General features: G+C 45.7%; 1 protein-coding gene across 4 annotated transcripts in view; it reads right to left on the reverse strand.

The window, feature by feature from the left end:
- Positions 1–26,262, reverse strand: part of MYH10 (myosin heavy chain 10) — an 89,214-nt gene that overhangs the window by 31,428 nt on the left and 31,524 nt on the right. For 2 of the 4 annotated variants that reach the window (XM_042022091.1, XM_042022089.1), the window contains exons 4-10: positions 17,504–17,606; positions 12,171–12,200; positions 8,452–8,544; positions 4,979–5,042; positions 3,117–3,215; positions 2,087–2,230; positions 1,694–1,789 (exon numbers count right to left, since the gene is read on the reverse strand). In XM_042022091.1, coding sequence (XP_041878025.1) covers positions 1,694–1,789; positions 2,087–2,230; positions 3,117–3,215; positions 4,979–5,042; positions 8,452–8,544; positions 12,171–12,200; positions 17,504–17,606 — 629 coding nt within the window. The remainder of the gene's footprint in view (positions 1–1,693; positions 1,790–2,086; positions 2,231–3,116; positions 3,216–4,978; positions 5,043–8,451; positions 8,545–12,170; positions 12,201–17,503; positions 17,607–26,262) is intronic. The other 2 variants (XM_042022092.1, XM_042022090.1) reach the window with 1 other exon arrangement.

Here is a 26,262-nt window from a genome sequence, read left to right on the forward strand (position 1 = left end):
CTGGAGTTTGGATAGAAAATTCCGAATTAATTATAAAGCCAAGATACTGAAAAGCTCCTATCAGAGGTGAACATGAACTTCATGAGATTGCTTTGAACTTCTGCCCTCTCAGCAGAAAGGCTCCTGCCCAATCTGGTGAGCATGAAATGATTCTCCAAGAACAGCTTCTCATCCTCCTAACCCACGAAGGCTCTGTGGCTTCCCTGCATCTCTGGTATCTGTACTTGAGACCAGGATTTGTTTATCTACATTCACCATCTATGGGGGAGAATTTGCTTCCCACGTTCTTTGAATTGGTTCCCATCTCCACTGCCCACAGCAGCTCCTTCCCATCCATGGAGACAATACCTGGCCTGTATCACACCCAGCCTCCAAACAAGAGGAGGCACTATCAGGACACACTGATTTCTCCAGAGGATGCAAGGAAACCCCTCACAATGACACGTGACAATGCAGGTGACAAGGAAAGAGAGATCAGTTCACTCAACTTCTTCAGAAAGATGCAGTAACATAGACCATATACCCAAATTTTTAAATACAAGAGGACAAAAATACGCTTTAAATGTGATCTGAGCTGTCCATCCTTTTGGCTTTATGAGCCAGAATTTTGTATCCAGTACTGTAAATACCCAGGAGTATCAATCTATTTATAGCCAGGGTTGTAGTTCAGAATTTATGTCTAAAAACCAATGGTAATGCAACTAAAATGAAGATAGTCAAGAAGCATCTCTATCTTTCCACATCCCACCTTCCACATGGACAAGGACCCAGGTGGGTTCTCTAAACCAGCAGTAAAAGCCCAAAAAATTAATCTCTCACCCATCTTTTCTCCTCACTGCAACACAAAAAGTGCCAAATGCCAAGTCAGTAACTACTGACCTTCAACCCCCACCTGGGCAGCAGCCACTGCCCTCAGAGAGGACAATTTGGGGCATTGCAAGTGACCCATGTGCTCAGCAATTTGGGACAGTTACAGAATGAGACCCAGACAAGAATCTGAGCTGTCCATGTCCATGCAGCAGGTCCTAGGAATGGTGGTTCCCACTGCTCTCCCAACTGATGTCAGTTCTCCAAACTGCCTTTCCATGAAAGCACTGGAAAGTACTAAATAAAAACCTCAAGTATGCCTCAGCAGCTTTTTTTTTTGGGTGGGGGAAGAAATATATCCTTCAAAATGCTGATTGCATTGCAGGCACTGATAAATTCAGTCTCAGCCACACTGCTGGGACACTCCAGAAACCAGCCTGTGCTAAATCCAGCATTCCTGTCTTCAGCCATTGCACCATGGAAGTTGTGCTTGGCTCCAGGGCTCTTATCATTGGCAACAAAACTGCTCCCAGGAACCAAAGAAAACAAACTGATTTAAGCATGAACTTCTTCCTAGGGCTTAAGTCTTTGGAGAGAGCAATAAACAAGATTACAACCAAAATACTTGTTCAAAGCTTAGCAGCAATGCAAACAGCATAAATTCCCCTGATGGACACTTCCATTTGTCTGCAGGAGGAGATGGAAGGGGAGAGGTTCAGTAATTGCCTGTTGGTGCCATCAGCCCAGGCCTGGGCTCATTTTGGCCCAGAGCACTGCCAAGGATGCTCAGCACTGCTCTGTGCTTGTCAAGATGTGCACTGGACAAAGGGCAGGAAGAGAACTCCAGCACAAGTCAAAGGACACGGTCCAGACGTGAGCAACTCACCAGTGTTCTCTGGCATAGAGGCCTGATCTGTGTTCCTCTCCTTCTTAAAGGAAATGTTTCCAAACTGCAGCACTGAGGACACCACCTTCAGCATGGCTGTGATAACAAAAGACATGTGCATCAGTTTAATGGCAGAGGGCTCAGCTTAACTAATTTCTCTTGTGTCTCTTTCCTTCCAAATTCCAAGGAGAAACTCAGGGAGGAAATACAGTTTGTACTGAGCTTTTTGGGCAAATGGCTTGAATTCAACTCCAGTTGGAGTTAAGAAAACGTTTTCTTCAGGCTGTCAAAGACACTGAAGCAACATTAAATTTGGTGACATTAAATTAGCAGAGTGTTTGTGTGTAAGAGAGAAAAGGACACTCTGAAAATTCCAGAGGCTCCAAAACTTACACAAGATCTCATCGTGTGAAAAGCCCATGATATGCATGGCTTCCATTGTCTCCTGAAAGTTATCCTTGTCTTGTTGCCCAGGGATGGGGATGTAGCCATTAGATAAAAATCTGTAGTTGTTAAATCCTTCGAGCAGCAGGTCAGCTGTATTGGGGGGAAGGGGAAGAGACAGAAAAACAAGCTCAGAAACGCTGTTCACACCCACCCGTGCTCTGTTCTCACTCCATTCCCCAGCTCTGCTTTAGGAAATCAGTTCCTCAGATACGGCTACCAGCCAGGACAGCAGCTTCTGAAACCCTAAAAACACAAGTGCACCTCCCAAGCTGAGGCCAGACTCAGACTCTCTCTCTGCAGCAACCTCCATGAGCTCTTTAATGCATTAAGCCTGCCCACAGAACATTACCCAGATCTCAAATCCCCATCTGGAATATCCTAAAAGGAGGATCTCTACCGAAAGGTAACAGACCCAGAGATGGACTTAGGGATTGATGATCAGCACATCAAGGATGCAGAACACCAGCTTATCTCATACAGGAGGAGTGGATCAATTCTCTGAAGTCTGTATCTCTATCAGTTTCACTTATCACAACCTACCAGAAATTCCCAAGGAGGTGAAAAAATACCCAAACAGAGTTGAGATAACCACCCCAGCACTGCAATGGCCTGAAGAAAGCGCCACGGTTTCACTAAGTTTGGGTTAAATTTCTCTGTAGGCTGGAGGAGATCAGGCTGCCACTGCTGACCAGTGCTGGCTGTTTTCAGCTGGGAACTTTGCAGACTCAATCCAGGGATTCCCAGCCAGAGCCTGCCCAAACTGGGCTTTGGCATGGGGGAGATATTTGCTTGAAACACCAGACTGGCTCCCCAGCACATTGATACAACACAGGAGTTATTTCAGAGCAGAGCTACCTGGCCTCTCCTTCTTTTAAAACTCACCATTCACGACCAAAGAATAATTCAAACCCGTCCTGCCCCACTGAAATAACAAAAGCAGCACCCAACAGGTCTGCCAGCTGAGATTCCAGCTTACACTTGAGGTGCTCTCCTGCTCCAGCCAGGAGCTGATAGAAGATGTGGAACGTCCGCTCATCCTTGGCCTGACGGACAGCACGAGACTTCTCCAGCAAGTCTGGGAACACCTGGAGTCAAGGATCACCTGCAATCTTTGCTTAAAAACTTACAGAGCAAACAAGAGCTCCAGAGCAGGATATGGAATTAGTCTGAGACCAAAGAGAATTTTAGGAGTAATGTCCAGAGCAGCTGGGGCTGCCCCTGGATCCCTGGCAGTGTCCAAGGCCAGGCTGGACATTGGGGCTGGGAGCAGCCTGGGACAGTGGGAGGTGTCCCTGCCCACGGGACTGGGTGAGCTTTAAGGCCCCTTCCACTCCAAACCAGTCTGGGATTCTATGACTGGACTAGGTCCAAGATGAACTTTTAGTAAGTAAGAGATTTCCAGCTGAGACTGGCAGAAATGCACTTTTCATCTCAGCAAACTCCTGACACTTCAGCACTGCCATCCCTTGGCTGTTGCCTGCATTTCCCTGCATTTCCCTGCTCTGTGCAGCCACCACTGTCTGCCCTGGATCAGCTGCAGTTCCAGTGAGGGCGAGCTCCCATCCTTCTCCATCACTTCTACTGAGGTCATAGCTGAACTCAGAGGTCCTTTATCATCCAAAGTGCATTTGTCATTTCTTCCAAGCATTGCATTTTTCCATAACAATCCACACTGCCTTTAAACAGCTCCCAAATTCAATTTCTGCAGCAGGTAGTGCCATGAGCTGTAATCTTATTTAATTTTTTTATTTCTTGATATTCCATATTGTAAAGCGAATGCAGGACGGGGATTTGAAATGACACTGGCAAGGATGAGTCCCTGTGATGAAGAAAAAATTCTCCAAGAGTTAAATCCTCCTGTTTTCACAAAGCTCTGGGCAAAACAATTCATCTGGACCTTCCTAAAAGCTGCCTTCATTCCTGTGCTGTGGTGAACGAAAAAACACCACTTATCATTGCAGCATATTTTGAATAACTATAGATCTTTTCCCAGCCTTATTGGGAAATCACATTTTCTGACAATTCCAAACATTTAATGCACTTCAGGTCAAGCTGTTTAAAAACACAGGAACTAAATGGAAGCTTAACTACAGCATTGTTTATCATCAATGTTCATTTCATGTTGCTTACCAAGACTTCCAATTTCACCATTTTATCACCACTCCACTGCTGTTCTCCCAGAGAACAGGCTGAACACAAAATCACACAATACATTTTTAGCACAGAGAAAACAACTTCAGGGAAGGGCTTTCAGTGCCAGTATTTTTACTTGGTTTTACACTCATAAATAGAAACGAATCTTCGAGCTAAAACTGAATTGGCTTTGGTATTAATTATAATTAATTAAGTGTAATAGAAGATCTTGTGTTATTGAACCTTCATGGGTATCTAGAAGGGCTGAGCAATCAGGAGGTGGCCCAGCTCTGTCACTGGACCAGGAGCATCCCTCTCCAGGCAGGAGCTGCTCCCAGCCAAGCTCCTGGCACGACTCGAGGCTCAGCTTCTCCTTAGGAAGGCGTTGGGGGATTCTCAAAAATGTTCCCAGAGCAAGCACATTTTACATGGTTTCCCTTTTCAACACACCCTGGGTTTAAGGCCAGGCTGAAAATCCAGCAGGTTTGAGAGTGTGGAATTTGGGAGTTTAGGATTTCCAAGCAGGAGGAAGCCGCTGAATCTGAGATATTTGATCGGCTGCTTTGAAACCAAGGAAGGGATGGATGCTGTCAAAGGAATGTCCAAGTGTGGCAACCTTCCTCTGCATTCCAAAGAATTCTAGGGTTAAAAGCAAAACAAAGCAGGGAACTTGCATTTTGCAAGGATGTGGCAGGAAAAGGATACAGGTCTCAATGTTGGCCCCAACAATGTACCCAGTGACATCGAAGTTAATCCTGATGAATTTGCCCTGCAAAGAAAAGAAGATTTTTTTCATAATTGATTTTTGTTTTTTAACTAAGACAATGCTGTCTGTATCAAACATAATCCAAATGCATTCATGGATCAAGGATTTCCCAAATTCAGATGAAACCCTTCACCTTCCCTGTGCTCAGCCATCATTCCAATGGAGCACGCTGCACACATACACACTCCAAAGATTAAGGAACTCCTTGTCCAGATATATTTGGAATCCAGGCTTAGGAAAAACTCCTCGGAACAAGAGGCTCAATTTTCCCTGAGCAAACACTCTGGCTGAGGTGGGAAGCTGAGATTCCAAGTGTGCACATTTCTGTGGCACTTTTTGGTGCCTGAAGGTGCTTCAACTCCCGAACCTCAGGTACTGCCTGGCCCAAAAGATTTCTCCTTCCTTTTCCAAAAGGCCTCCATGGTCTCCCTTCTCCAGCAGCTGGTGAAGAAAGGAGCAGATTAAACAACAGACCCATTTCTCACACACACAGCTCAAATAAACAGCACATTTCCCACAGGTGCCCTCCATGAAGGGCAGCTCTTGGAAATAAAGCAGTTGCCAGTGGATTTTTATTCCAGTTTTATGTCACCTCAGTTCCCCCATCTGATTTGTCACTTGCCTACAAACATTCCCAACAGGACAACAGGCTCTGGTTTGGGGCTGGACCACTTTTAACATCATCCCCATATTTCCACTTTGTGCTCATGAAATTGTTTGGTATTGCCCTGGCTGCAAAAATGTGAACAACCAGTGGGAATATCCAGTCCTACACTGGGCTCTCCATCCTCACTGCACCCACCTTCCACACCCCTCTATCCACACACATCATTTTGGGACAGGTTGGAGATCAGGGAGCAGACAAAGTTTGCTATCACCTGTCCAAGCACTTCTCCAGATGGTATCTGAACCCAGCCACCTACTAAAATCTTATACAGAGCCCTTTGGAAACTGCTCTTGCAGTCTGGATCCAAACCCTGCCTTATCTCCAGTCTGACTGGTGTTATCAGTTTGTTAAAGTCAATGCTTTCCTGGCAGATCCATTCAGCTCAGGACTGTACTACTGATTTTCTTCCTAAATATTCTACTCCACAACTTGCAGGGTACCTGTCTGACAGGAACAGCCCAAGATAAGCAGTATTATTTTGGGGGACCACAACAGGGCTTGGCCTGCAGGGAGCAGCTCCTGAACTCAGATTTCTGGCTACCAAGACACACAGCACCCTCAGCCCAGCCTGTTCCTACAGCATTTCTCCCTTCTGCTCAGCAACAATCCCCAAAAGCTGTATTTACACCTGGCACGAGGAATGAACTGACATTTTACTGAACCTCAGGCAGCAGAACAGATACCTGAGGCACATGTCAGCCCCAGCAGGGCAACAATGGCAACAGACACCTCACCCAGAATGGGCACAGAGAGCCTGGGACTTGCCATGGCACAGGTAAAAACAAACATGAAGCATTACATCAGCTCTAGGCAGTGGCTTTTTCTGATAGAATTTGCAACCATTTTGCTCCATTTCACCCTTAGAAGTTAACTCATTTCCTGCTGCCAAGTTAGCAGCTCCACCAGCAGAAATAACTGAGAGGAGATGCAGTCACTGAACAAGGTGACACATCGGAAGAGGGACCCACACTCCCTGCTTCCAAGTTCAGGCATCACTGGAGAGGTCCCTTGTCCAGTTCATCTTCTTAAAAGCACAATTTTACTACAGCCTTTCAGCTGGCACTGGCAAATCTGGCTGTGGAATCTTTAATTTAGCATTCAGAGGCTGCAGTGATGCTCATCTAAGGGCTGAATTCTGTTGACACCATCACAGCACTGAGTCCAGGGCTTTGGAAAAACCACATCAGAGGGAAGCATTTAGTGCTGCCACATAAATCCAGCAAGCTCACCCTCCTATCCAATGCAAAACAGAGATTTATTCCCTACAACATAAGAGAACTGCCCTTGGTAGAAGAAAAAAAGGGACAAAATAAAATCCATTGGCCACTGGCCTTATTTGGGTCCTCCCTGGTGTTATCAGGAGCAGGGCAAGGCTGTCAAGCCTGCACAGCTGAACAACACCACCTCTCACTTGGTGGGAGGAGAGAGATTTTTTAAGTCAGGTCTTAAAATGGCTGTTAAAGCTTATTTTTTTCTGCATGAGATGAGACCATCTGGAATGAATTATACTTGCTCCTTTATGAAAACAGAGCTGGAGCCCTCGGAGTGATTATGTTCATGACGGCAATGCAGAGCTCAAAATAACACAAACCAGATGCTAACATCTTTTAGGGGAAAAAGTATTCTCATTAAATTAGTACAGCCTCTGATGGATGCAAGACAGGTAACAAAGTAGAATCATTGTGCAGTGAAACCTGTTGATATCATAAATCCTGTACCCAGCTTCTACAAGCACCAGGCAATATTATAAATAACAGGGCTATAAAATTAAAAAAGCTGAATTTCCGTAAAACTCTGCTCTCCCTTCCCAGCTGAAAGGGCTGATGGATTTAGTCATCCAGTTTTCCAGAGTTCTTATCACTGGAGTTGAGTTCATGCATTATAAATCCAAGCAACTGTTGAAATGTCAAAGGCAGACAAGAAATCTTTCATTTGTTCTGAGATTTTAGTGCTGTTCTCGCAAGAAAAAAAGATTTAATACCTCCTGTACACTTCTGAAGTTGTACTAAAAACATCTTCCCCCTGAAATAAGAGATGGCTTTTTTTTTTTTTTTTTCCAAAGGAAAGGAAGTTCTAAGAAGTGGTAAAAAGCTATTTATTCACCCTGAGTTCCACCACAGTTTTTAAAACAATGGAACCCATCAGAAGTGGTTATCAGCCACCAAAACACTCTGTGAAGAGGAGGCAGGGACCCAACAAAAACATGGAGCAGCTACAGCAGTGCCTGACACCTGGAGTAAGTCACACAGTGGCTTTTTGACTTTCCTGCAGTAAATTGGTAAATTTAGATGGGTTTTATATGCAAGTTCTGCATTTCTGTAGAAATTCAGGATGTTTTCTCCAATCCAATCAACTGATAAAGTCACAGCTATGGACAAGAAGGCTGCAGGCTCCCCCAGTTCCATGGGGATGCCACAGTCCTTCCCACGTTACAGGAATCCAGCAGGATTTGTGCACACAAGCCCCAGCTCAGCTCCCCAGCACAGTGATGTTTGTTAGATTATGAGCACTGCTGTCAGCTCAGGGATGGCTGGAGTTAGAATAAAATAATGTTTTGCCAAGAGCCAGTGAGGAGGTGTCCAGTGACCCCAAAAATGCAGAAGGCACTGTGAAAGAACCTGGATTCACGGAGGAAGAGAACAGAGAAAGCTTCTGACACTAATGAGAGAAGTACCTAAAAAAAGGCAGCTTCTCCAAAAGCAGCAATCAGGTTTACAGACTCTGAAGGGACAAGGAGGTACTCACAAAGCGGGAGGAGTTGTCGTTTTTCACTGTCTTTGCATTCCCAAAGGATTCCAGAATGGGATTGGCCTGAAGCAGCTGCCGCTCCAGCTCCCCCTAAAACCACACAGACAGAGAAATAAACACATTTATCACAGAGCAAGAGGGGTCAAGCATTCTGCCTCTCCTGACAGTCACTTCCCCTGGCTGTGGCAGTGCCACCACCTCCAGAAGGGGATTCTCATCCTTCCCCTCACTCCCAAAGCTGCCGAGTCTCCTCCATCCAGGGATGAACGTGGCTGGATTTTTGGTGGTGTTTTTCTGGCTGGGGTTTGTTTATTAAAACACACACACAGACACACACACACAGAGCAGGGACCAGATAGGACTTGATGGATGTTGAAAGTCACTGAAGATGGAAAAGAAAATTCACATTTAGGGCTAATGAAATCAGGCACAGACCTTGAGTGCTTAAGGGGAGAAACCAATTTAACTGCTTTAAGATTTTAGTGCAGGGTTATTCTTAAACTTCATGTTGATAATACAGCTGGGACACCTATTTTCACACTTACAAATACCTAGTTTCAAACTTCCTTTCAGGTCAGTGAAACTCCCCTTCAGTCAGCCAGACTGAAACTCATCTCATTGCAACACCTCTGACCTGCCCGCACCTGAGAAGGCCAGAACAGCACAGCAGAACTCAGCAACGCCAATTACAAACATCACTTTCAAGTTGCTCAATCCAGCCAGCATTGCTCAGGATGTTTAATGCATTTGTTAAATGTTTCTGTAAGTTCTGGCCAATGAATTTAGAATTTGAAGTACTTATCTCAAGGAAATTGCACAACAGCTTTTATAAGTGCTGTCCATGAGGAGGTCTGCTAACAAAAAAAGTCTGTGCTGCTTCCAAGAGCCCAGGAGGCACAAATGTACACAGGAAAATATATTGTCTTCCTGCTCTGAAGGATGGTTTGGGGAAAAAAAAAAAGAAAGTGAAGCTGTCTGGAATGTAGTCTCCAAATCTGACGTTTGTGTTCATGAACCTGCTTTTTCCAATTATTTATAGTCTTGATGAATAAAGGCCCCAGACTGAGCATCAAAGAACAGGAAACATTAAGTCTCCTAAGGCTTCCACACGAGGTCAATTCTTAGACAGGAACTCTAAAAATTCACCACTTAACACCTAAAAGAGTTTTATTTGTATATTGAAATATATTTCAAGCTCTCCTGGAAATAAATGGCTGCTCCTTCTTCCATGTGACCTCAAGTTATCTGCTCAGAAGTTGCTTACTTCCAAATGTATTCCCTTTGGGACTACATATTCCCTGAATTCTGGAGTAAGTGAAGAAGGAATGAATGCAGAAGGAATAAATGTGTTAGCCCAGAGCACACGCAGCGGTGCCACGGCAGGGCTGCCACGGTGACAGGTTAAAAGCACGTTTAAACTGACAAAAAACCTGCAACTGGAGAAAATCTAGATGCCTGCAATTGATATTCTCCAAGTTTCTCATGTAAAAGCCTCAGATGCTGGGAATGCTCCCACCTCCCCTCCCAGCGCGCTGCCGGCTCCTGCGGGCACACCAAGATCCAAGGGAGCATTCCTTCATCACTGATCTTGGGATAAAGCCCAGCACGTCCAGCGAAGGCAGCCAGTGGGGCACAGCTGGCACGTCCAACTCTGAAATATTCTGGAGAAGAAATCCACTGGCTGCAGAGCGGCTGCTCCATGGGCACGGCTGTGTCTGTCCTGGGAGGCACCGCCTGGGCTGGGGCTCTGCAGGGCAGCACTAAACACATTTACCCAAATTCTCTGACTGGAGGCAGGAAGGGCTCAGCAGCTCGCTTTTGCAATCATCCCTGAGGAGCTGAAGGAAGCAGTTGGATCCTCAGCTGTGGGTGAAAACCATGGGAACAAGCAGTGCTCGGTGCTGCACACACAGACTCGTCACAGCTGTCACCAAGGAAAGCAAACCCCTCGCTGTGGAAAAAGGCTCCTGATTTAGGAGTTTTCCTCTCTCCATGGACTGCTTTCAGCCAAAACCAATTCTCTTTTTGAAGAGCTCAGTGTTTTGCAAAGACACTGAACTCCAGAGTGTCAGTTTGGCCTCTGGGCACAGCTCCTGCGTAGGCATCTCCCCAGAACTTGGAAAAAGCAGTATGGGAACTGTGGGAAGAGTGAGGTCATGCAATAGTTCATGCAGGGCACCACGAAGACAAGGCCAGGTTATTGTCTCAGTTCCAGAAAAACCAGCAGCCCAGTGACTGGGTTTGGGGGCGGCCTGGGGGAGGCAGGGGAAGCTCCATGCTACTCACATACAACAGGGATCCACTCTGGAGTTCCACACGACATTGAAACAGAGATGTTAATGATTCCATGGCTTACGCAGTATCAGCAACTCGGGATTAGCATTTTCCACGGACACAGTTAAAATGTTCACCACCAAACGTTTTGTGTCAGCCCTGACACGCCAGCTCTAAGCAAAAGGAGGGTTAAAGCAAACACCACTCCGTCTGCTTTTGGACTTGACAAATAGTTCCATAAAAACCCTTAGAACTGACTGATGTGTGCAAGGAGGGAGGGTTAAGTTAAATACTAAGAACCTCTGCAGCTTCTGAAAATGAGACCACGGGCTCAGACACACAGCTGGGCTGCAGAGCTTTAACAGGGTACCACACACTCCCAGAGGCATCACAGCTGTCCAGGGATTGCTTTTTGCATCCAATATACCACGCCTGAAGCTTCCTTTACTATTTCCCTTTGCACCACAGTCACAGTGCACTAACCAGCTTCAGAGAAATGCAAGGGGGGGGAACTCACCCAGCTGAACTAACCCAAGGGAGCTGCTTCACTTTCCAAGGTTGGTTACACCCCGAGGAGCTGCTGCAAAGCTTTTTCTTTATTTAAAAGCTGGTGCCCAGGACAAAGGCATCACTTACCAGCTCGGGTTGGAGTGGAGCATTTATCTCGTGGCAGCAATTATTTATCCCTTTCCACAGCCCTGCCCTCAACTTCCACCTAAGCCTCCTGCAGGCAAAGCCCACAGCACTGGAGCACTGCAATTCCTCCTCTCATCCAGAAAAGTGGGATCAGACAGCAACTGCTGCTGTCCCCAGGGACAGGGGGATCGGGAGCACGGGATGGGCAGCGTTACCTGCCCAGCAGCTCCAGCCAAGCTGAGCAGTGAGAGCAGCTGGAGCTCAAATGAGCAAACACTAATTCAGACAGCAGATCCCACTCTGCTCACACCACTTGTCCTAGAAAGTCAGGGGAAACTTCTGATTTCAGAAGACTTTTGCTTATGCCAAGCCTTTTACACTTGAGATCAAAGTCTTCATTTGTGATTTGCAAAGCTATAAAAATATTCAGACAAAACAGTTAATCAAAAGAATTCTGTAGCTTCCATTAACCCAATCTTTTATTTAGTGCTTTGTTTAATATTTTAAAAGTGTTCTGCGCTCTCTCAGCAGCACATTACCCAATATACACACAGTATTTTGGAGGAGGGTGGCTGCAGAGAGGGCAAACCTCTCACTTCAGGCCTTAAAAGTGGTTAAAAGTCCTTTGCAAATGCTGAGAAACTCATGAGCTGCTCACTCTTCCCTCTCTCAGAGCCAGTTAAATATTTCCAGAATTTCCTATTAGCTGACTATTTCTTCGAGGTTTCCCACATTATCAGCACAAAGAGAAGAATATACATCAGTTCACCTATTTGATTTTAAAAGCATTAAAAAAAACCACTTGCCTGGTGTTTCACGGGTTTGGGTGATTCAGGCTGTTCATTGCAAACAAACAAATGATAAGTTAGCAAGCAGGCATTCCAGCTGCATGTCACATCCCAAATTAGCACTGTCAGCACGTTTAACTACACACTCACTTCACAGAAAGTTTCATAGAAACTGCCCAAATTCATTTTAGAACAGAAGTTACTGGCATGTGCAAAATACTGCAACCTGTGTTTAGGCAAAGGACTAATTACACCCAAGATGACAGACGGCCCTGGGGCAGCGAGGAAAAGGGCAGGAGTTGCATTATTTGGGCACTGCTTTCAAAATTAACCCCAACACCAAGTCCCTTTCTCACCAGCCTTGGGCACCGTGAGGAGGTTTGGATGGAGGAGATGATCACTGTCCTTCAACACTCACAGAGGTTATGGAACAACCCGAGGGAGGCCACACAAAGGAGTCTGGGGGGTTGGTTTTGCTCTGTGCTACAAACACTTAAGAAATGCAAACCCACATTTGAGACAAGACCTTAGTTTCTTTCTTACAAGCACCACCACGAGCAGAAGCACGACCTTAAACTGGAAATTTTGCCAGCAAGAAGGACAAAAGGAACGTGAAGGTAATAAAGTGAAATAAAAACCCTTCAAAATTCAAATCTGCACAGCTTCTGCAGAAATTTTCAATTCCTTTCTTTCTTCCTTGGCTCAGTCTGTGGGTTTAATAATCTTAAGCTTCATATCCGAGACCCTGGGGCAAAATATTGTGGAGAAACACACACAACAAGAAATTTTTATACCAAGCCAAATGCACTCCCTCTTTCTGTGACTCTTACTTTATTAGTGCAGAATGACAGATTCTGACAGAGCTCTGCAAAGCAGCTGGCAGAGGTTTGGCTTGTTCAGGTAAGTAATGTGAATTTTCAAAGCTGCACTCTGCCAGGAAAAGATTCCCTCTTGGAATCATGGAGGAGGACAGGAACAGCTCGGAATTCAGAGGAATTTCATTTGTTTATATTTAGAAAAGATGAACTGCACTCTTGGGTGTCCACTCTTGTCCTACTAGAAACAGAACTGAGCACAATCAGACACAGATTTAACTTCCCTGTGGTTAAATTAGGGCAGTTAAATCCCACTTGGGAAACCCAGGGCAGCTTCAGCCGGAGTGAGCCTACCTGAGATCCTGTCCTTCAAAAACTAATTGTGCTTCTTTAGAAATTAATAAAACAAATTAAGCAATTGAGCATTTCAGCTATGCAGCCACTGAAAGCAATCACTAACCTGAAAGTACCATAATGAGTTCTAAAGTTTAAAATAGCACCAACATGAAAGCTGGGCTTGAGTGAAAACAGAGGCGGTTTGGGGTGAGAAAGCTTTGGGGAAACCTTAGAGCCCCTTCCAGTACCTAAAGGGGCTCAGGAGAGCTGGAGAGGGACTGGGGACAAGGGATGGGGGGACAGCAACGATGGAGTGGCCTTAAGCTGAAAAAGGGCACGGTTAGATGGGATATTGGGAAGGAATTCTTGGCTGGGAGGGTGCCAGGCCCTGGCACAGGGTGCCCAGAGCAGCTGGGGCTGCCCCTGGATCCCTGGCAGTGCCCAAGGCCAGGCTGGACATTGGGGCTTGGAGCAGCCTGGGACAGTGGGAGGTGTCCCAGGGGTTGCAACAAGATTGGCCATAATAAAGTGACACTAACACAGGCAGTGAAACACTCCTTCATTCTTTTCTCTCAGCCTGCCTCTCCTGCTGCACAGGGGAGTGATGAGCCACAGAACGGAGCCGTTCAGAAGCCTCCTTCCCTCCCTTCTCCCTGTGCTCAACCTGTCCAAACCCTCTGCAGACACATCACCCTGCTCCCCATGCTCACCTATTCCCTGTCCTTGCTCTCTTCCTCCCCTGCAGCTCCACACACCCTCCCTGCACAGCCGTGAGCCTACAGAACTCCTGGGAGTGGAGGGGAGAGGGGCTCCTGTGTGGCTGAGGAGCCTGGCACAGCTGCCCAGCCCAGCACACACCAGCACGGGTCAGCTCCAGCCCGAGGCACCTGAGCTAAAGCACAGTGCTGGTCTTTATAAAGCTGGTCCTGAATAAAGCACAATATGCTTGGAGCAGGCAAAATACTCAGCTTTAAAGTTCTTACCACTACCACCCCAAGCCCTCAAATTCTTTAGAGCTCAAGGTGAAGCAAAAGCTTTCAGTTTTTTACAGATATCTTCCATCTTCTGTCCCTTCCTCCCCACCAACCAGGACCGTCCCTGTGCCAGCTCTGCCTCCCAACCAAGCTCACTGCAGCCAGAAATTCAGGTTTACTTCTACCCCACCTTCAGCCTTTAGAGGAGCTCTCGTTTGTAACCCACTGCCAAGCACCTCGCCCTGCCCTCCCCTGCTCTGCCTCTATCCCCAATTTCAGGGGCTGCTGCGGTCTCCCCTGGCTCTGCCAAATCCCACAATTACTGAAGTTTCTCTTGCACATTTCTACCACCACCTCCTCCTCCCCACACATCCGAGCGCAGCGCCCAAGACAACATCTTGGGATTACTCAGGAAATGAGACACTGGGGCTACAGATTCCACACTCAAAAATCAGGAAACATTGCTATTAAGGCTGAAATTCCAGCCCCTGTGGCTACCCTGCGTTATTGACTCGATTTCCAGGCACGATGTGCTAAGGGCTGGGCAGGACTTTGGCAGCTCTAAGGAAAGAGGGATTTGGGGACAAAAAAGCCTCATGGATCAGCAGCTGGATGCCAACCACGCCAGGCTGTGCAGGGGATGGGCAGAGATGCTCCTCACAGAGGCTGAGCATTTCCCCACCTTCCCAGCTGGAGAAGGGACCTGGTGAGCCCCAGTGACATCAGTGCTGCTCTGAGGTGTCAGACTGGGGCTGCTCCTTTGGTTTGTTCTATTTTTACAGCACTCTGTCAGGCAAATCAAAGTCAACCCTAGGCTTAGCATACAAATTGCTTCATTTAAAAAAAAATAATCCATGAGACATTCAACAGTCTCAGAAATATGCATGTCGCTGATAATTATCTGTAACAGGATGGGTACAAGTCATGGATTAATTTAACAAGCCTAATTAGCATCTTCTTGTGCACAGGGTAATGCACAGGCTCTACAGACTGTGGATCACCACCAGCCCTCTACAGCTTTCTGATGAATATACAAACAGGACCAAATTAGGGCTGCTTCTGTAACCCCCATTCTGACACTTCCCAGCTTTCCAGTGGCACCTATGAGGCTTAGACATTCTTTGTTTCCAATACATAACTAAAACTAATTGCTGCAGAACAAGGGAGACTCATTTATATTTTCAAAATTGGTTTGGTGAGGCAAACTTTCTGCATTTTTCATGGATATATGGCAAATTCAGTGCTCACTGTGGTACTGCTCTGAATGAAAGGCATGATCCAAGATTATTCAGGGGACTCCCCTACCCCTATTGTGCTCCACATCTCAGCTTTCCCCGTCCTGTCCTGTGCCTTCACAGGCTCCCTGAGGAGTTGCATCATCTCCATCCCTCAAGATTTTCAAAACTCAGCTTTACAAGGGCTTGGGCAATGCAATCTCCCTTCGAAGGAAGGTACATTTTGAAAGGTGTCTGGACAAGAGGCTTCCAGAAGCATCTCTCAGCCCGAGGTATTCCAAGTTATCAACAGTACATTTAGAAATACTTGGTGCAAGCCCTGCACAATTCCCTCCTCTCCAAAAACCTGTGGGCAATTTTGCTTCTGTAGAAATTTAAAAAATACTGGGTTTGTTGAAGGCTGCCTAGTGATAAAGCCAAGAATATTCATAAATCAAAACCTCCACAGAAAACCAGTTCTGATGGATGATGTCCCAAACAGTGCCCCCAGAGCCACCACCTCCCAACACACGGGGCAGAGCCATGAACACAGCCCTGAGCCTCCAGTCCTGAGAAACCTCCTCCTGCCACCTGCAGCCCATGAGTGCAGCACTCTCAGGCTGCTCAGGAAACACTCAGAGAGACAAATTTTCATCTGTTCTGTGTGATAAACCAGCACCAGTCTGAGTATCAACGCACAGACTCACATTATTTGCTCTTGATTAAAGCAAAAATTGAAGTTTCCCCATACACTTCACTAGATTTCTCCAAATCTACCTGCAACCTTTCCTTCTCTCCCACTTCAAATCCTTGACTTTTTTTCCCTTCACAGACTGGTCAAAAGTCATCTCGTGTTCCTACATGTTTGAGCCTTGGCACATTCAGGAATGTCTTAATATGAATTCATGTAAGCTGCACTAAATTTACAGAAGTTGTAGCTGCTACAGGGGGGAAATGGCCTCAAGTTGTGCCAGAGGAGGTTCGGGTTGGGTATGAGGAGCAATTTCTTCACTGACAGAGTGGTTAAACATTGGAACAGGCTGCCAGGGAGGTGATGGAACCAGCATCCCCAGAGGGGTTCAGAAAATGAGTGGAAGTGACACTTCATGGGATGGTTTGGTGGCAATGGGGTATTGGGCAAAGGCTGGACTTGATCTTAGAGGTCTTTGCTGTAATTCTGTACGTCTCTAATTCTAGAATTCCGTAAGATAATGTAGCTTGAAGGCTCCAGCCACCACAGGCACCTGGATTACCACTGGAAAACCAGGCACGTGCCAGTTTGATTACAGTTAGACGCTGTTTGTAGCAAAGCTGAATTAATATTTCACTGCAAAGAGATCCAAGTGCCCATAATAACAAATATTCAAACCCATTCCTGTTTTTTAAAAGCAAACAATCACTAAAAATTCAGTGCAAATGTTGAAGCCTGGCAGGAAATCTAAAGAAACTTCTATATAAATCAGAAACTTCTATATAAATAAGTTTCAAGCTACCAAAAAAACCAATATTCTCAGATATAAAAGTATATACTCACTTGTTTACAGTGTAACAAAATCTGAGCTTTTAATTAGATGCCGGCTTCTAGATATAGCAAGTCTACAGCAGTTTTTAAGATGGATGATTTTTCCCATTCACAAGTTAATTTTTGAAGGCACAGAAAGCTTCTTCACAAATATAGTACTAAAAACTGCATCCAGTGGGAACTAAATTCAGTTAGAATTGCCTGGGTTTATCGATTTTTTTTGGAAAATGGGGTTTATTGCATCAGAAAGCTTTGCTTTTATTTGTATAAAGCCTTTAATTTCACAACAGAAATTAAGCAGCTGACATGGATTAGAAGTTTTGGTGTAACTGCTCATTTCAGCCACTGCTAAAGAGAAAATAATGGTTGAGACAAAATTACACAATTATATTACACTTTATCTTTAATAAAAAAAAAGTCTTTTTTTCAAATGCAAAGATGGTTGTTTGCAAAAAGAGCAATAGACAAATGAGAAAATATCCCAACTTACAGGAATATTATGGTCCTTTCTTCCTTTATGGGAGGAAGCAACATGAGCAAGGTACTGAATAACCTTCTTAGTGTTCTCAGTCTTCCCGGCACCAGATTCACCTCTGCAAAACAGGGCAGACATTTTCCTCAAAATTCATCTTCAACAACTCAGCAATCTTTGTTTCCAGCCCCTCACTTCATCCCATTTATGGCCCTGCCCGTGCAGCAGATCTTCACTGACCCCCTAAACCCAACAGCAGGGATGTTGCAGGGAACCACAAGGTATTTGTTGAAAATCCTTCCTTCATCCTAAAGATCCCCTGAGCATTAAGGTGTTGATACAAGGTGTAACATCAGTTTGATTAAGAGCTTTTGGCTTCATGCCTGAACTCCTTGCTACCCAAGGTAACATGAAACACTTGTCCCCTGCCCTGATCACTGCAGACAGAATTTTTCAGGGTGCAGATACACTTTTATTTTTAAATCATGAGATAGATATATATATATACACACTTTTACACTTAGCATGATCTGAATACACTTTATATACCAGGATTTGGATATGGGAATTTCCAAGTTAAGGGAAACAGTACCTTTAGGAGGCAGAAATACAGTGCAGTAAAACACACTTTAAACAAGAGATTCTTTCCACTGCTCGTCTCTGACTTTTTTCTAGGTTAAAAATATATTTAATGCCACGGGGCTACATGAAACCATTAAGAAATGAATTTATCAGTGCAGAGTGGCAGAGTTCACAGATCAATACAGACAGCACATGCACATTTCATTTTTAAGCCAGAGGTGGATTTAAAGCAGAATATGTTTAGACAGAATGATGGAGAGGTTTACAGGAGATACTCAGGGCAGGAAATGTGACCAAGTTCACGTCCCTGCAATCACAATTGATGTTAGTACGGCTCTAAAAATGCCAGTTGGGGGGTTTTTTTCTAACCTAGGTCTGATCTTCAGACACATCCACCCCGCAGAGGGATGGAGGTGTGCCCTAGGCAGGACTCAATGGCTGCAAACCACTGGAGGAAGATTTCCAGGGAGACAGCGACTGCCACGAGCAGCTCTGACGTGTGGGAAGCTGAAAGGGATTTTATTATGGGGATTTGCATGGAAAGAGTGGAAGCACTCCTGTCATTCAACAGTTGTTCAAAAATTAACAGTTTGGAGGCCAACTCCTTTGTAAGAATAACAAGCACACATTTTCTCTGCCTGCTTATTTCTCCTCTAAGCTACTTATAATGGAAATGTTCATTTACCAGGGGAATTTAAGCACCTTCTTTTGCAGCCTTTTCCATCGTGCTGTACACCCCAGTTTGGTAGCTAATCTGCATTTCCTTAGGGATTCAGTACCTCCAGACCTGCACTTCTAGATCAGATAAGAGCTGAGGAGCATCCCTATCCTCACACTGCACTCAGCAGCTGCAGAAAGGAGGCGAGAGAGCTCTTGGAATTTTAATTCTGCACATACAGGAAGCATACTGATACCAGCCCAGATTTTTGAGAGAACAGACTCAAACACTCTCATTGCTCCTCACCTTCCAACAGCAAAATCACAGCAACCCCACGGGGAATGGCCCTAAGAGAGGGGAGCCTCTGCTAAGGGATGGCAGGATGGGCATTTCTGCACCCAGGAGCAAGAAGCTTTATTCACAGCAGCTCGTGGGACTCCTCACAAGAGCTTCAGGTGAAACAGCTGCTGTTTGTCCTGACAGAACAGCAGCAAGCCCCAGGTTTGGCTGGAAAACCCTGGACAAAATGGTCCTGCAGCTGAGCTGTGGGATATTCCACAGCCTCACTGACCCAGCTGTGGCTGCAGTTCCAGAGGGTTAACCAAGGGCCCCTGTTCTACTGGTGGCATCTGCTTCTTGGAAGCAGCTCCATCAGTCTGTCTAAAACCACTTTGGTCCATTTCTCCTCACAATCATTGGGAAATACCACAGAATATGAAAGATTAGAAAGCACTGCATTCAATTACTCCGAGCTTTCCAGAGACAGAGGGGAGTTCCCTGCAAACTTGTTGACTGGGCTGGCTTTGCTCAGTGCATGGAAAAACCTGGAAGGTCCTACCTGAAAAGCTGGTTGCAAAGGAGATTACTCTGAGAATTGGCTAATGGATAACTGGGTTTCCTTTTTGCCAAGATACCATCAGTATGAAACCCAGAAACTGGGTGTACTTTGGGACCGCTACAAGTGGAACAACACCCTCTGACCTAATGAAAAATCCCATTTCCACCCAGCCCAGAGTCCCCACAAACATGACAAATGTGAATGCTGATAAGCAGGAAAAAATCCCCAAACCATCAGGTGCCAATTCTTGCTTCTCAAGTCTTTATTTCTCATTTCCCTTTCACTGCAGTGTTTACATTAACATAATTCATGACCATGAGCAATAATAAAAGCAGCTTTGCCTGTTTCTAGATGTGTATTAAAATATGCTAACGCTAAAACTATTCCAGCAGGTAAGAGAAGTAAGAAGCACAGCAAAATATACATTTACATTTTAAAACAATACAATTTGTTCTTATTGTCAGCAGAGCTTGGGAATGCACTATTAGCTGTGCCTGTAAAGCTAGAGAAACATTTCTGTCAAATCACAAGAAGAAAGTTCATTCCATTTTAAAAGAGGGAAATCTCCTCTAACACACACAGTGCAGAGAAGCTGGTACAATAAACACAGCTCAGAGGGCAGCTTTGGAAAAGGGCAGCACGGGGTTGGAAGAGTCAGCTGCAGGCACACCAGCAAAGCTGCACAAGCACAGGAAAAGCAGCAGCTTGAAACACATTCCTTGTGTTAAAAACCCTCTAAGTCTAACAGAGGGGTATTTTAGAGAGTCTTTATGCAAGACCTCATTCAAAAGCAACACTAACGGATGTTATCATCCCAGTCCTGCTCTCCCTGGAGCTTACAAGAATGCCAAATATTTCCTGCAGCATCGTGTCAAATAGCTCTGCTGCCACATACTATGAAAGAATTCGAAGATTTAGGATAAAGTCCTTTGCATTTATAGGAATAATGACATCTGCATACTTTGGTTCTTTCCCAGGAGTGCAAACACGGGGATTATAAAAATAAATTAAAATCTTCTACCTCTATCAACCTGCCCAAAAAAGGTAAACTCTGAGTAACACCACGTACAATAGTTACGGAATGGGGATGGAATCACGAAGCTAAAGCTCAACTTTTTCAACCCCTTGTTTTAATACAACTCAATCTGTTACCATAAACTAAACAACTAAAGCCCTGGGCTGAGAACCAGCCTTACCTCAGTCAGTGGCAGCTCTGCTAAAACTGCATGAGGCTCTTTATTTCACCTCCTTCATTTCAGGCTCAGCTCCACTGGTAGAATCCAAACCTTATGGGGCTGAATGGAAACACTCAGCTCCAGCCTTGGGCTGTGCCAAACAGTGCTCCCAAGGAAGCAAACCCTCCTTAGCTATAGTTGGAATTACAAGGTTATTCCATCACTTAACTGAGGGATCTCTCCCTTGGAAGCCACCTTCCAGGGACAGGTCAAACAAAGTCAGACACTGACTGGTGAATTTATGCAGGATCCCATGTCCAAGTGCTCTTCCCTGGAGCAGCAAAGCTGCTGCTTTGAAGCAGCTTCATGCACATTTAAAATAGGAAAAGTTTAGCCAGCATGAGCACTTTAAAGTTTAACATGGTTTTGAATGTAAAGCTGGAGTGCCATTTTCAGCAAAGCCGAGAACTCTCCAGGCAAATTTATCCCAGCTCCAATTTGGTTAGCAAAAACCAGGCACTGACTCAACCAGCTGCAGCTCCTTCCCTGAGCAACTCGAGCCCAAATCTTGCACAAAAGGCACTTCCACTGCTGAATGGATTCTCCTCTGGAGAACAGGCAGAACAGAGAGGGAGAGGACTCGCAGGTGACAAAGCAAAGAGGCAGCAAGCAGGGGTGGGAGCCTCTCCCCACAGCACCACTTCCAGCAGCAGGTGTTATTCCAGGAACAGGTCAAGTGCCCCTCCCAAGGGACCTATTCCCAGAGGGAACAGTTGCTTTCCTTGCTGTCCAGCAGCTTTGAGGCATTCACACATCTTGTGACAGTGACAGCACCCGGCGTGGCAGGGCCACCACCTCTCCCTGACCTGGGAAATGCTTTATGGACTTTAGGGAAGTCAGATGAGTTTAAAGTTGTTTACTGAAGGCCCACTGCACAGACTGGCCCCCTTCCAGCCCACTTCCCCAGAGAGCCATGAACTCCATGAGCAGAGGCTTCCCAGAAGGTACAAAGTGCCCGAGCAGCACAGGGCAGAGGGACACAAACCCCCACGTCCAAAGGAAGCTCTGCAGTTCAAAGACAGCTTCTCTTTGTCTTGCTGCCTGGGCACAGTCTGCAGACTAACAATATTCCTGAAGATGTGGAATGCGTTAGGATGGTCAGATGCAGTTGGAGATCATCTCTGTGATTTAAATTCCTGAAAAGCTAACCCAAACAAGTCAGGATTTTGCATTTTGGATGCCTGGATCACTCAAGCCTTTCCTCTGCCCCAGGAATTTCAGGCTGGTTCTATCCTTCCTGATCAGGAACAAGCTCTGCGATGAGAAGTTCATGTGGCAGCAGAGGGTCCACCTGTGAAGAAGTGGCACCACTCCCTTGGCACCTGGGCAAGTTCCCAGCACACAGAACCCAACCTGCTGCTCACAGCTCCCCTGGCCAGCAGGGCCTCCTTCCATGAAAGCAGCCACTTAGAGAAGGCCCCAAACCATGGAAATATGGAAATATGCACTTAAATTGTTTGGAGGAGAAAGTAACTGCCTATGTAAGAGCCCCAACAATGGCCTTTTGTCCTTGTCACAACAGCAGTTGCAAAGAACAGAGGAGACACTTATTCTCAGGCACAACTGAGCAGATCATCTGCCAGTTACAAATTAACAGATATTTACAGACAAGACCTGTAATTAAAGGGTGTCTTAATCACCTGGCTTATTTTCTGCAAGAGGTATAACTGATAGTTTGGAAAAGAGTCATTAATTGGCTTTACTATTTACGTGGCTGCTTTAGAGTTGCTTCCTTTGCCTCCTGATGCTTCACATCATCTCCACACCACTTGCCTAGGGAATGTTACCAGCTGGACTCCAGCCAGGGGTATACAAAAATGTTTGGTATTTGCTGGTGTTGGCCTTTAATAAGCAGCCTCTATTCTCTCCACACCCCATCACTCCTACGGAAGCCAGTTCAGATTAGATATCCTTGTAGGGCTGCAAGCATCTGCTAAACACCTCTTTATCAGGCCCAGGCCCAGTTTGGGGAATACCAGAAGGCTGTGGTAAGAGTCTCCACTTCAGAACGCACTGGCTCTGAAAGTGCAGTGCAGCACATTTTCAGAGTTGACTTTCTTGAGTATTTCCCAAATTCCTAATTACCACAACACAAATTTCTTCATCTTGGTCATCAGCCTGGCATGCTCAGCAAGCAGAGAAACACCAAAGCTTCACAAAATAGCAGCTGGAGCTTCTCCAAGAAAAAAAACCAACCAAAACCCGCCCTGAAAAGCTCTTCAGCACAACTTCACATCCCACAGAAATGGGAAAATGTGCGGGAAGATCTGGGAATGTTGCAGTGTTGGCATCACATCTCTGTACAAATCACTGATGGATGCTGAGTCAACACAGGCTGAAAGCTACTGCTTTTATACATATATATAGAACTTATGTTATATATATATCTATTACTTAGAAGCTAGGAGGAACATGACGTTTCTGGAACTCCACGTATTTTCCTTTCTTTTCAGCAAACTAAGAATTTACAGGCAAAGTCCAAAATAAACTTTCATTTGCACTCCAGTCAAGGGGGAGTGATGAGATGCACGTTGGTTAAGCCCAGCTTCCCAGAAAAGTGCTGGTTTTGAGGGGTGCTCGTTTGCTTTTCGTTGAAAAGCTGGATGAACTAAACTCCCAAGCAGAGGAGAGCTCCAGCAGCCTTTCTCACCATCTGTTAGTGGTTAGCAGCCCAAGATTAAACCATCCAACTTCAAAGCTAAGAAGAAATTCTCACCATTACTGTTTGTTCAGCTCCTCCCATCTCATCTTTAGCCAAGCAATAATCTGGCTCTCACCCATGGATCGTCCAAGGGATTTGGGAGCTGTAAATGTTCCTGTCTCTGGCCATATTTGGGTTTTTCAGTTGGTGAAAGGCCAAAGGGCACATCAGAAATCCCATCACTGCTCCTGAGGAAATCAGGGGGATGCCATGGAACAGCAGAGGCCTCCAGATATGGGAAAAGGACTTTTGGTTCACTCTGAGAAAAGCCTATCCATAATAAGTTTATTCTCCAAGTTTCTTCCTGGGCTCAGTACTCCCCAACTCACACAAACAGATGGGGAAGGGGAGGTGCCACTATGAACCAAGATAAAAACCAGAAGCAAGGGAGTCAGTGCATGTTACACACCACTAACTCCCAGTCACACCCTGGAGACAGTCCCTGCAACAACACAATTGTCTAAATTTGGGTGCTTAAAAGGTGGGGAGTGGAAAGGGGAGAGAAAAGAAGGTAACAAAGAGAGCAAGACAGCACAGCACTTCATGCTCAGAGACACCTCCTGTCTACAGCAAGAGCAGGAAGGCATCTGTCATCAAGTCTGGATTGGAGAAGCGCAGGACAGCCAGAGCAGCTGCCAGTCCCAGCAATCCCCTCCTAAGAACCAGATTCCATGTCAGGACAAGGTGTTTTGCAGCCAGAGAATGCAGCAGCACAGTTTGGTGGAGGCTTTTTTTAACCTCCTTGGTACATTTGACTTTGGGAAAATATTACCGACTTTAAAAACACCAGTTTATGCAGAACTCCTGATGGAACATTAGCAGGTGATGAAGCTGAGACAGGAAACCTCCAGGTAACCCCATTGCCTTCAAAACAATGAGATGTTATGAGAGACATGCTTGGAGAACCATCTGTGCAGCTATGGAGGTAAAAGCCTGTTCCTGCAGCATCTCAGTGAAACACAGCTCATCCTTCAGCACAGCTTGCAGAGAGAAAAAAATTAAGAGAACTCTCAGCAAAGTGGACTCCTCAAGAAGATCAACCTGCACTCACCTTCCTCACAGAGCTTGTTATTTACTAGAATAATGATTGCAGGAGTGCAGGCCTTTTTGAGGAAACAAACTGGTGTTTCCTAAAGATCTGCATGGGGGAAGACAATGGAACTGCCTCAACCCCAGATTTAATTACACACTCTCATGCCAAGGATAAAAATGCCATGTGTGCCACATTCAAATCAGCATTCAGTTCTCTATTGAGTTCAGAAGATCAAAAGCTTACGTTCATCTTGCAGGCGAGGCAACAACAAAATTGGAGACCAGAGTGTTTGAAGCTTTCCAAGGTAAGTACAAATGGATTGGACATTCACTAAGAACCAAAGGAAGGCACCTGGAAAACTGCAGAGACAATCTCTGAAGACCAAGAACCCAAAGGCTTGTCATAGCACCGATCCCATACTTAGGAATTGCCCCAAAAGCAGCACTGCTGTCTGCCAAGAGGAAAAGGGGGCTGGATGCAGAGCCCTGGTGTCCTTCAAATACCATTACTGCTCCTCCTCTAAAGGCCATGAGAGGTAAAAAAACCAGGAAACTTCATCAATAGAGGCAAGGGAAGACAGGTGAAGATGCAAAGCAGACAGACCTCCAGCAAGAAGTGGGAGAGCTTTGTCTGCAGACAATTCCGGTCCAGGCAGTCAGAGACAGGGAAATGACAGGCACACCACAACTGTCCACTCAAAGGGTGTTTTTTTCCGCATTAGCTACCCTGAACCACTCCTACTGGAGAAATGAAAAAGTATTCTGAGGGCTGCCAGCTTTAGTAAACATCAGGGTCAATCAGGTAATCCAGGTCCTGAGACAGCAAGTTTGGGATGAGAAGATGAGCCTTATGAAGTGCCACAGGAGTTTCTGAAACCCCTTCCAGTGTGGTTAAGACACTCTCCTTGCATTTCATTTATTCCTGCCTTAGTCTAGGACCTGCAAAACCAGGGGCATGAAGGGGGACACACAATTTACCTCTTCACCAGAAGCAGCAATGCAAGGCAGAGCCAAGCCCAGCCACCCAGAACCCAGCCCAAGATGCACGAATTCCATGCTCTGTACCAGATACCAAACAGGGATCAATTGTCCACTCAGTACAGAAGGATCAAAAGCTCACAGGAACCTTAGAGGCGAGGTGATGACAAAGTTGAAGGCAGGAGAGCTTAGAGGCTTTCCAACTTGGAAATGAGCAGATTGGACATTCACCAAATCCTGCAGCACTGCCACTCCAACCTTGCGGCTCAGCTGACCATGCAAAGGAGAGTGAAGTTCATGCACAGACACAAAACATGAAGCTACTTCAAAACATTCACCTGGGGCAAGCACACGCTGCCAAAGCATCCACAAACACACGAGAACAAAGCGTTTCTTCTCACTCTGGGATCCCATCCCTGCTTTGAGGGCTGCTTTGTGCATGGCACATGAAATAGCGATCACATGAAAACAGAAGTCCTGCTAGGAGCAGGAACCACAGACCTAGCCAAGCCTGAATTAACTGGATCAACTTTTATCTTAAGTACAGAACTCTCTTTGCTTCTGTGTCCTTAGGCCCTGAGAACCTTGTATTCATGGTATCCATAGCTGGAAAAAGCATGGCTTGAAAGGATCCACCCTTAGTCCTGTAGAGACTCTGAGAGTTAAGACACTTCTGTAGGAAGCAGAAGATGGAGAACTGAATCCCTTCATGTCAAGAAGGACACTAAACCCAGGACTCCTTCCAGCAGTTGG

Source organism: Corvus kubaryi, unplaced genomic scaffold (assembly GCF_017639235.1).
Source record: "Corvus kubaryi isolate FWS band 111438036 unplaced genomic scaffold, C.kubaryi_AGA036_p1.0 37187, whole genome shotgun sequence".
Lineage (NCBI taxonomy): Eukaryota > Metazoa > Chordata > Aves > Passeriformes > Corvidae > Corvus > Corvus kubaryi.